Raw genomic sequence first — 12,081 nt, 5'->3', positions numbered from 1 at the left:
GGACAATATTCTCGAGTTGGGTAGGTCACAAGAATTGGTGATGCTGCGTGGCAGACATATGGAGGCATCTTTGAAATCTTTCAGATGCGAAGAACTGAAAGCAGTACAAGAGGAACTATTGTCACGAGGCACTAAGTGGTTGAGCGGAACTGTATGTGGTTGGCCACAGGGTCAATCATCGGTACCTGCTCCCTCTGTGAATACTATGGAGGTTGACTCTAACATGCAGGCAACTTCCGAGCGATTGGGCAAACCTGTTCAAGCTAACCCTTTTGCAAAAGTCAGCAGAGCACTGGCTCCCATGATAGCTCTACAAAAAAAGACTAGAACAAGGCCATGCACATCAAAAATAGTACCAGCCCAAGAAATAACTGAAGTGCCTCAATGTACTCCCAGTGAGGAGGACGATGTAGAAGAAATATTCTTCATATGCACGATTGGAAGCAGCAAAGAAAGGTCGATGCCAACAGCCCACATGGGAGGTGACTATTCAATCAAGATTTGCACTGGTCCTAATAGACCCAGGGACATCAGTGAAAGTCATGTTATTTTTTCACTTCCGATCTTTGACTCCATCACCGAAGGTGGTGCTTCCAAAGGTAAAGATCTTAATGTACTGAAGATCTGCTCTAATATCCTTAGGTGAAGCCTTCACGATGCAGTCACACAAGCAGAGAAATAAGTACAAGCAGCATTTTATGTGACATAGGAAGCCAATGACATTGGTGTAGTAGCACATGTTGTACCACAGCAAAGGCCCTAGGAATAGTTCAGTTCCCCTTTGGCGTGTATGCCTGCCATTACTGCAGTAAGGATTAACGAATACGGCTACACATTGACCTCTCTGTACAACTTGGAGTTTAAAGGAACAACTCACACTCCAAACACTGGAAGATGAAGGAATTATTGAGAGAGACAAGGGCCAGAAGCTGTGGGTCCCACCGCAGCACAGACACATGGATTTGCTTGGATCTAAGCAGTATGCCCTGTGTCCCCCAAACCGCTAGATTTGTAGCCCGATACAAAATAATCCTTAATCCAGCACAGAATGGCAGATCTACCCTCTACACATCTCACATGCAGAATAGGGGCCCTTTACAAAGTGCCTTTGTCATTTTTCTTTACCCTACATATATGCCAATCGCTAGACAAGGCCCGGAGAAGCAAAGTGTTCTTGATTTCATAATGATACCCCAAAAGAATCAACAACGCAAATCCTTCTATAGGACCATAATCCTTCATGTTATGAAGTCAAAATCGCGAACCACAGGACGGAAAACATTTTAAGATGCAATAATATAGTTCAAAAGCTTAATGTAACCCTTAGGAGATTGTTTCTCACCTGTATGACTGTAAAGACAGCTTGAATGACAGGGAAGGCAGTGATGAGGGCAGACACGCAGTGCTGTAGCTCATGATAGTATCCAAGGGTCAGACAGTCCAACACCAGCGTGGCCAGGGCGAACAGCGACAGTCCACCTGTAGAACATCAGAAGGCATTAGTATGTTGCCTTAAATGGCAGTATTCTACAGAAAACATCATTGGTGCCAGTCATACAGAAGACTCATATTGTCTTATCCTCCTGATCTGAGGGCGGGTGAGATGGCTCATCGATAATAACTAGATGCCATGGGCTTTACTAATAAAAGTAACCCTCCCATGTTGTGGGAGCTTCGTTTGATATTCAGGGGTAATATGTGCACATCAAATGCAAATAGATCAGCGTGTGAACATCTCAAATGATTACAAATCATGACTAAACAAATTTACAAGACAGCTTCCAGGGAAAGGATGTCCAAGACTAGCATAGAAAAGACCTCTTTCCAGCTCTGCTACCAAACAAGGAGGAAGAGCAAGCCCAATGATGGATGACCGAGAAGCTGAAAATGTGGCATATGTCAACCATACATGGCACATTAATTCCTAACTATTCATTGAATTGGTAAGAAACCGTCTATATCAGCCATCCATATGAACATCAAGAGTCACACGTGAGTTCTGAATTATGATTTGGTTTGAACCAAAAATGCACTAAACTGAGGGCTGTTCATCTTCACCCACTCTGTGAACACAGTGAACTGTCCTCTAGCAGGATATCTACAAGTGACCAGCTACAAGTGACATGGCTGGAGTTCTCCACACAGGAACCATGTTACCAGCTTCAAATCACCATTGGTGTCCTTCTGTGAGATCCAGATGAGTTAGCTAATGCCACGCCTGATACCGTCACAATTCTACACACTAAGAGGAGCCCACTGCAAACAAATTTGTTCTTATTTATTTTTCTGAAATATTTTTATTTAAGCACTTTGGTGGTACATACAATAGCCATCATTGACATATAGTTACGACACGCAAAAATCAGTTGCGTTACACATAGCACACAGCTAACTGTTAGACATTTTGCAATCCAGCCCAGTAAATTCAGATTCTTGGGCCAAATCCAGGGAGGCCAGTCCATATATCTTTGGGGTCGTTAGTGCCTGGTAAAAGAGTTACATGTAGCTCCCCCACGTCATTCACCCACAATATGTCAGAAAGCCACACATAAGCTGAAGGAGAGTATGTGTGCTTCCACCTCAGTACTATGTAGTGTTTGGACAGGAATAGCCCCAAATTGACAAATCTACGACCCTCAATAGGCATTTTACCAACTATCCCACCAGGAAAGAACCACAATTTTCAATAGCAAGACCCTACCCATGAGAAACATTGGGAGTTTGCTCCAGGGCTGCAACTTAGTCATGAAATGCTCCATAAATTCACCATAATTTAGTTCCAGCGTATGAGAATGGGAGCGGGAGACAGAGATGGCTAGGTATTTAATTTAGCTCTTTTCCCAGTGGGGGCCACCTATTTTAGCTGGTTTCTTCGTCTTATCCTTCAACAGTTATATTTTAGACTTCAACCGGTTGAGTATTTACCAAAATCCACCACCTCTTGAATAATTGTCTCAATCTTTCCCCCGGGACCTCGGACAAATAATAATATGTTGTCCACATATAGGGATATTATTTCTGGGGAGCTCCCTCACTGAACACCCACGCCATGAAAGTTATTTCTAATGGGATCAGACAGCAGTATAATCACCAAGGCAAAGAGTAACGGATAAGGGGGACATCCTTGCCAGGTGCCCACTTCCAATTGAAAAACCAGGGATAGAATGCTGTTGGTTCTCACTCTCGTGTATGAGCTTGAATATATGAGCTTGATCCACACTTGAAAGTCAGTTACAAATGCACAGTTCTTCAGTACTCTAAAAATAAACTCCCATGACACAGTATCAAAGGCCTTCTGCATAGCCAGTGTGACTGCTACCCTTGATGTGACATTCAATGCAGGCTAAGAGCAGTGGAGTGTTCCGGGATGAAGCCGGATTGGTTAGGATGAACTAGGTGGGGCATTAGCAGCAGTAGATGTGACACTATAACGCTAGCAAAGATTTTTGTATCCACTTTTATGAGGGAAAGTGAGCGGTAAAATCCGCATTCGTCTGCTGGCTTGTCTGGTTTGAGAAGAAGGATGCTTACTACTCCACCACCATTGCAGCAGCCTCTAATAGAAGCAAAACCCTCTTTGAAGTAGTAAAGTATTGTACCAAACCCTCACCCGACGTCGAGGTACCAGCAACTCAGGAAAAATGTGACAAAATCAACACATTTTTTACTGAAAAAATAGACAAAATACTAGAGATCATCGAATCAACCTCTCAGAGCATTAGCTTCCCCAGCACCCCAGCATGCACACTGCCCCTCTAGTCCGAATTCTCTCCTTTCTTTCTCCTGGCTCTCCCAAATATGATTTCCTCCCTCAAACCTACTTCTTACTCTAATGATATAATTCTGACCTCCATTATGAAACAACGGAAGGGCCCGGCACTCAATGCGATCCGCAGCATCATCAATGCCTCCATCGCACAAGGATCAGTCCGGGACACCCTCAAGACTGGTCCCATATGACCTCTTTTGGAAAAACCAACCCTAGACCCAGACAACTTGACCAACTACAGGCCGATTACAAATCTCCCATTTATTTGCAAAATCTTGGAAAATGTAGTTGCTACACAACTACTTAGCCACAATCGAACAACTTCATCTCCTAAATGACCATCAGTCAGGGTACCCTCCAAAGTGTATCATCGAGACAGCCACCATCCAGGTGGTAGATGATGCTCTCCAAATCATGAATAAGGGCAACTCATGCCCCCTTGTCTGCCTTGACCTCTCAGCTACGTTCTACACCGTCAACCACTGCATCCTTCTCTCCCTCCTTGCTGACAGGATGGGATTCTCTGCCACTATCCTGAATTGATTTACCTCTTGCCTCTCAGGCAGACACCAGGCTGTCCAGATGAACTTGTTGCATTCTAACCAATGCAAGGTCTCCTGTGGAGTCCCCCAAGGCTCTATGATCTCACCAATCCTTTTTAACCTTTACATGGAGCTTCTAGGCACTCGCCTCAAAGATCCCAATTTAGCCATCCACCAATATCAGCTGTACTTGAGAGTAAATAGCGTACAATACATCATTCTTCTCCACAATTATCTAGCCATCATCCAGTCCTGGATGTCTACTGCCTACCTCGAACCCCTCCAAGACTGAATTTGTCCTCATCGGTCCCCACGCAAAAAAAAAACTTGTCCAACAATGGCTCAGTGATTTGTGCCTAGAAGTATTGGATCCACAACTCTTAGACTCAGCAAAATCCTTCGTCTTCACCATTGACAGCAATCTTTCCTTCAAGCCAAGAAGGCCTAAATAGCATAGCTCAGAATGTCTACCCTTCGAAAAATGAAACCCTTCATCCCGCTGCAGGACTACCGCACCATAGTGCAGGCCCTTGTAGACTCGCACTTCATTGGGGGGAATGTACACCTGACAGGGCTCCTGTCTGCTCATTTGACTCCCCTAAAATCAATCCACCACGCTGCAGCAAATCTTATTACAGGAGCCTGGAAATGTGGCTGAATTACTCCCATCCTAGGTGAACTACATTGGCTTCCACTCGAAGCCAGGATACTGTTCAAGACTGCATGTACCATCTACAAAGCAGTGGCGAGTATCACACCAGCGTACCCGGTGGTTAAGTTCCACATACCTGGTGGCATATGCTCCTCGCACAGCAAATGAACCTACCGGCTTGAATCACAACTCGTCCGCAAAGAGAGGCGACCTGCAAACAATCCTTCTCTTATCATGCATCCACCTTTTGAAAATCAATCCTGGCGTCGGCTCGGAATGCCCCCACAAATCCCCAGTTTTACAAATCTCTCAAAACATGGCTCTTTCAAGAACACAACACCTGACCATGGACTAATTCCAATGAAAACACAAACCGATGTGCAGATCTCACAGTAGTGTGCTACTGTTGAAAGATTCCAGCCCAAATGCCAGCAACCCCTACTCTGTGCAGAGCTTTGCTGCTCATGAGCCAGGTCTGCGTTTTAAACAATATAATAAAATAAATGAGGATAACAATGGCCTTCCTTACAGATTATGGAAGGAGCTCCTTCATTAATAATTCCTTCCACAGTTGTAGGAGATAAGGGAATACAATCACCTGGAATCCCTTTTAGATCTCTGCTACTAGTCCATCCAAGACCGGCGGCTTACCTCTAGGGAGGTTGCAGATAGCGGCCTTATTTACTCCAATGTCATTGTGGTCTCCAGAGCAGTACTGGCTTCCTGAGAGAGCATTGAGGTTGAGAGTGAATTAAAATATTGGTCTATCTCAGATGGGAAGGCAGAACCGTACTGCCCATAATGGCCAGTGGAAAATTAACAGAACCTTATTTATATCCACGTTCGTATGATCCACCGCCCCATAGCCCCTTTTTATAGATGTGATATTGCTATTTCCTGAATCAGTTCTCACCAGGCCAGCTAACCAATAGTCGGCCAGGTCTATCTGTCTCTCCGTATCATCTGACCATGGCTGGCTTATCGAAACTGTTATATTCAAGTTTATTGCCAGCATTGGTGCCTGCGCATATCTAAGCTGGAGGTCCTTCAGCTTATTCTCAGATAAACATATATTCTTCCAAATTGGCTTCAGAACTTCAAATTCCGTTGCCATAGCTATTCCCCTCACATACAACTTAAATGCCTGACACAGGGAGGCCACCATGGACACCAACCCCACATTGGATAAAAAAAAGCCAATGTAATATGTTTGTGAAGATTAAACATGAACATCCAGCTGTGCTTTGGGTTTAAATTGCCATGCTAGTTTACCGCCCCCTTCTCAAGAGAAAGATTCACAAACATTCTGAGGGGGGTGTTCCAATAGCATCTGGGGCAGTCTACTATAGCTGGACAGCGTGTTTAAGCAGCCAATCCAACATTAGCCAAATATCGATTATGGAATGCATATCATGTACTGATGAATACAATGTATAGTCCCTGTACTCTCCATGTACTACCTGCTAGACATCCACCATGTTCCCCATAGTAATGTTTTTAACAATAGTAAGGGCCTAATTAGACCACGCTCTTTGTGCTGTACTCATGCAGTCTCTGGGCATGTCAAGTATTGTATCAATACTGCCGCCCCAAACAATCACAACGGTCGGAGGCACAGCTGAAAAATCCCCTTGTAGAATACTGGGTCATCCACAATGGGACCATATACTTTGACCAGTAAGACATCCCTGTCAGTAAGCCTCCCATGCACCACCACATACCACCCTGCATATCTATTTTGGTGTCCAAAGCTGTGAATTGGAGTGAGTGGTGTATCAAGGTCATCACCACCTTTGCGGGTGCAAAATATGTGTAATAATGGTGATCACCCGAAGGTCTAGCAAATACCCTAATTGGCATCCCATAGCATGGGGTTCCTGTACAAACAATACTTGGGCTCCATGTCTCTTCACATGTGCCAGGAATTTGCGGGCTTTCATTTTATTACTGACCCCTCGCACAATCCAGCTTAAAGAAACAATGTAATTTGCCCTTTCAAGTGACTGTACTCTGTCCGACCTGACCAATTCCGCGCACCAATTAATTTAAAGCTAATCCCAGAACATCTCTTTCAAATGACCACATAGGGCATTTTCCTCAAAAACCTCCAACATTCCTGCCCCCCCACCTTCCCACCCCCACTGCCCCCCAAACACAGCATTGTATAGGCACCCCCCAATCTTCAAAACAAACCAAACCGTTGCATCCCCACAGTGGCTAACTCGTTGCTTGCTTGGCGGCTGCTCATCAAATAAGCAAGACTGGATATGGGACCCAGAGACATCACATCAGATTTAAGTATTAGCACAGTTCAGATTAAGTTGAGGTGCCAGGAGTGGAGGCAGCCGGCTGTGGGATTGTGGCTTCTATAAATGAGACTACTTCATCAAGCGTTGTATAAAAGAATATTTTGTTGTCATGTTGAAAACATAGTCGCGCAGGACAGAGCATCGCATATTGGATTTTCCAATCCCAGAGGAGTTTCTTAACACCCATGAAGGAGTGACGCTCCTGACGTGCCGCAGTTGTAACATTTGGGTAGAGATGTACCGCGTGTGATTCAAACCGGAGTACGCCCTGCTGTCTCGCATACTTGAGGAGGAGGTCTCTGCCTCCATAGTTTAGTACTGGGACATGGATAAACTCCTAGTTTAGGTTTGGCAGCTAGCGTACAGTGAGCCATCTCCACTGTAAAGTGCAGAGAGATTACCTGATCATGGAGTCATTTCCGCAAGAAACCCTCTACCGCCAGCTCCATATTTTCAAGCAAAGCATCTTCGGGGACCACGGTGATACCGATATTATTCCTCCTTGACCGCGATTCTAGGTCATCACACTTTGCCCTGAAGTCCTTCATGTCTTTGAGTGGTGTGTTTATGGTTCTTTGCAGTGCTAGTATGGAGTCTACATTGACCTTTATGTCATCTAGTTTGGTATTGACAGAATCAAATCGAATATGTGCTGCAAGTTTAGAGGGTCATCTCAGCTCCCCGTTCCCTGGGGTGGAAGGATGCTATCTTTGAACGCTGAGACAACCAGCACTGCATTGTGCACTTAGGGCAGTGCGCCACCTCATTATGCAGAGTCTTTCATGGGGACAACAGGGCAGCTTTCGCACAGCATGCTTCCTCACCTCTACTCCACCACTCAGCAGCACACATTGGTGCCCACTCTGGATCACGAATAATGATAAGCCAGAGGCCAGACCCAGGCTTGGACCTGCACTGCCCACAAGGCACAGTTCACGTTAGCTTCTATCTCTCTGGTGAAGCAGCAGCCTCCCACAGCACCACCCAGCCCCCGAAGGATGGCGTGTAGAGTAGATGGAAACAATCAGCAGGTCCGCACACCACTCCGCGGTCTCATGGCCCAGGGGAAGATGGCATCATTTGTACACAGCTTGGCTCCAAGTCACAATCAGTGTGCCGTGCCTCGTCTCCTCTGCTCGGGTGCACATCTCCCGCTCTCTTCCACACTGTCCAGTACCTCTCGCCACAAGTCGTGCAGTCAAAAGGGTTGTATTAAGTGGCACTTTGGGATCCTATCAGCCACCAGTGCACAGAGCTCCAACAGAAGCCGCCATCTTGCACAGCTGCTCCACAGCTCCACCTACTGGTTTATAATTCTGCTTTTACAGTCTATATTACATTGCACAAACCACATGTTCAACAATGCACCTTTTGGCTGTTCTAGAATCCTGGATATTTTGTATCTATAACTCTGAAAGGTATATTTGCCAGAAACCCAATTGGCCACCATTGTTTTCACTTTCTCAGGTCCAGAGAGGGAGGAAGCAGATTACCTTCAAGTGTGCTGCACCAAATGCTGCTAATGAGCCTGGTATCACCCAGGATGTGTCAGTATTTAAGATGCTGCCAGCAGTAGCACTTTGTTCTTACACTGAGCATGTTTCCAGGCTCATCCTTTAATGCATCTTTTGGCAGTTCAGAAAACCTGACCATTTCTAGGCATGAGTCTGAGAATGATATTCTCCAGAAGAACTGTAGGCCAGCATTGCTTTCAATTTGTCAGTTCCAGAGAGAGAGGAGACACAATACTTTCAGGTGTGTTGCTCCTGGTGCTGCTAATGAGCCTGCCTCAGCTCAGGGTGTGTCAGTACTTAGGCATCTGCTTGCAGGAACACTTTCATTTTGCAGGGAGTGTTTTTCCATGTTAAGGAAAGATAAGGTGTTTTCTGAGAAAAGAAAACATCTAAAAATCATGCCTCCTTGACCGTCTCCTGAGCCTGACTTACCAAGAGTGGTGTCAGAAGTGAGATACGCACAATCTGACACAAGTGTTGATGCACATGAAATGGTTGGACCCAAGAACTAGACTCCCTGAAATACGTACCCCCCCAATCTATAGTTTCTGAGGTGTTTAGCCTAGTCGAAGGGGAAATCTCCCTGCGCAGGAAAGGAGATTAATACCTATGGGTCAAGCCATTTCACTGCCAAAAGGGGCCTATATTCAGCTGTCAGCTAAGTCTGGGTTGGCTTTGAAACTCTCCTTGGATGTAGTCGCCAGGGTCATCATATCAGACTATAGAGGAGTTGTAAAAATAGTGCTACACAATGCTGGGGCTCAGAGTTACAAAGTAAGACCAGGTGACTCCATAGCCCAAGAAATCCTAGATCAGGCATTGACACCTCATTTACACGAAATTGCAGATCTCTTCACCACGGAGAGGGATCACCTAGATTTTGGGCAGGCTGAGAAAAACTTAAACCCTGGAAGACTGGGATGATACCGTCAGCCTACCGGATCTGGTATTTACCCAGAGGAACGCCCAAAACCTGGCAGAAGCCTTTGAAAGGGCTATATCTGAAGAACAAATGGGCATCCAAAAAGGACCTTTCTTTTTTTACAAAAAAATATCTATTATATCATGGTGATGTAAAGGGGGATGGAACCCCTGAGTGTCAACTGGTCATCCCTCAAAGTCACAGAAAGACTGTAATGGAACTGGCACATTCCAACTTAAAAGCTGGACATCGAGGGATAGGAAAATCTCAGGATCTGGTCTTTGGCAGGTTTTTTGGCCAGGTGTATATGCTGATGTCAAATCCTATCTCACCTCCTGCAAAATATGTCAAAAAACATTAACCGCCCTGATACCCCTGTAAATACTGGAGGGGGGTATTTGTTCTTGGTTACATGTGATTATAACTAACCAATAAATAAAGAACAGCACTTCGGTCTAAACATTTACAAATAAAAAATATTGATTTTACATTTTTTTATTGGGGGTCACTCCTAATTCCCCTTTTCGCTTAGTTACTAATCCCACCCCATCCCCCTCTCCACCCGTTTTAAACCTTTGCCCCACCCCAACATATATTTTTTGTTAAATCGACATTTTTTTCTGTTATAAAGGTTTAGATCAAATTGCTGTTCGTTATTTTCCATTCGTTATAATCACAGCATACCCTGTACTTCTGCCCTCTACATGGTTGGGACAAAGGCACAGACCACCCCAGCCAAAGTTTTTATATGGTAGCTTGGATGAGCAACCAAGGCTTAAGCACTCAGGAGGCCATGCAGGCTGGTTCTTTAGTACAGTGAGTTCCCGAGCCCCCACAAAAGAATGTCCACACACTATGTTAGGTGATAACACAGCTTCTTTATATAAAACAAGGTTCAGTAAAATATATGCATATAAATAATTACTCAGACAGTTCTATTCAAAGAATGGCACATATATACACTCTATGTGGTACGACACAATACTTAAATTCAGTAATAAATGCACCAAATGCAGACAGTTTCAAATAGCCCCAAAAGCGCCTCAATTTCCAGTTATGATTAATCCAGATCTATATATTACCACCAATCAAGTGTGTTTGCAGTAGTAAGATAAAAATGGACCTTAATACTGTTTGAAAAACCTACTGGGCGCATGAAAACACCCAGCCTTTATTAATGAATGATTAATCTCACCTAGACTATTGTCCTTTTTTTATGAGTGCTTTATGAACTATTTGTATTATTTCGTCTCTTACTGAGATTTTTAGGATGTGTCTTAATAAAATGTATAATTGATTTGTACAATTCACTTTGAGGTTTAACTGTTGATAAATCCTTTCTTCTCCCTTGTTTATAGATTGCTCATTTTCTCCCAAGATTAAGGTAGAAGTATCACTTTTGAATGATTATTTGGGTTTTCCCTTTGGTTTTCAAGAAAGGCAGGTTAGTTGTGAACAGTGGCAGAAGGCTTTCTTTAGACTAGACAAACAATTCTGTGTCAGGATCCCCCACCCTTGTTTTTATGCATATTTTAAGTAACTTTGGGTCTTACTCTAAGTTACTAGGGGAATCCACACATCAACCCCTTGCTCACTATTCTTAGGGAGGCACAGTTGCACCCTACTGATGAGGTCCAACCACACCAAAACACGTGTCTGGGGTTGCTGTTGGTACTCTTGTTCAGAGGAGAATTTCCTAGTATTTCAGTGCTGGACTGCCCCAGGGCAGCACAAAGACTGATATGCTTTACATGTTTCTCCTCTGTGAAAGATAGTTAGCTAAAGAATCTGGCTAAGGCTATTGTAACCGGGACTAATGTCCGGCAGATGGACTTCCCAGGACCCCCATTTTTTGTTGCATATTTTAAGTAACTTTGGGTCTTACCCTAAGTTACTAGGAGAATCTAGACGTGGACCCCTTGCTCACTATTCTTATTGAGGCACAGCTCCAGCCTACTGATGAGGTCCAACCAAACCGAAAAACGTGTCTGGGGTTGCTGTAGTTACTCTTGTTCAGAGGAGAATTGCCTAGCATTTTGGTGCTGGACTTCCCCACGGCAGGACAAAGTTTGGTATGCTTTGGATATTTCTCCTCTGTGAAATATAGTGAGCTAAAGAATCTGGATAAGGCTCTCATAACTGGGACTAATGTCCGACAGAGGAACTTCCCAGGACCGCCCCTTGTTTTTTAGTTGTGAACAGTGGCAGAATGCTTTCTTTAGTTTAGACTAGATAAACAATTCTGTGTGAGGATCTCCCCACCTGGGCAACCTGTGTTCGAAAAGTTAGGAAGTCTTTTACAGCCCAGTCCAAAAATGTTCAATAACCCTCTACTTTCTTGTTAAAGGGTCTACCACCCCAACATACCGGAGA

At 44.4% G+C, this 12,081-nt stretch overlaps 1 protein-coding gene across 1 annotated transcript in view; it reads right to left on the bottom strand.

Annotated features, from left to right (window-relative positions):
* Positions 1-12,081, bottom strand: part of LOC138473127 (proton channel OTOP2-like) — a 211,043-nt gene that overhangs the window by 144,041 nt on the left and 54,921 nt on the right. The window contains exon 3 of the mRNA XM_069611655.1: positions 1,343-1,479. Within this exon, the coding sequence (XP_069467756.1) occupies positions 1,343-1,479 (137 nt within the window). The remainder of the gene's footprint in view (positions 1-1,342; positions 1,480-12,081) is intronic.

This window comes from Ambystoma mexicanum, chromosome 8 (genome assembly GCF_040938575.1).
Source record: "Ambystoma mexicanum isolate Mex_15411 chromosome 8, UKY_AmexF1_1, whole genome shotgun sequence".
NCBI classification, from domain to species: domain Eukaryota; kingdom Metazoa; phylum Chordata; class Amphibia; order Caudata; family Ambystomatidae; genus Ambystoma; species Ambystoma mexicanum.
Note: the sequence above shows the minus strand (reverse complement) of the source record. Positions and strands in the feature narration are given on the sequence as shown.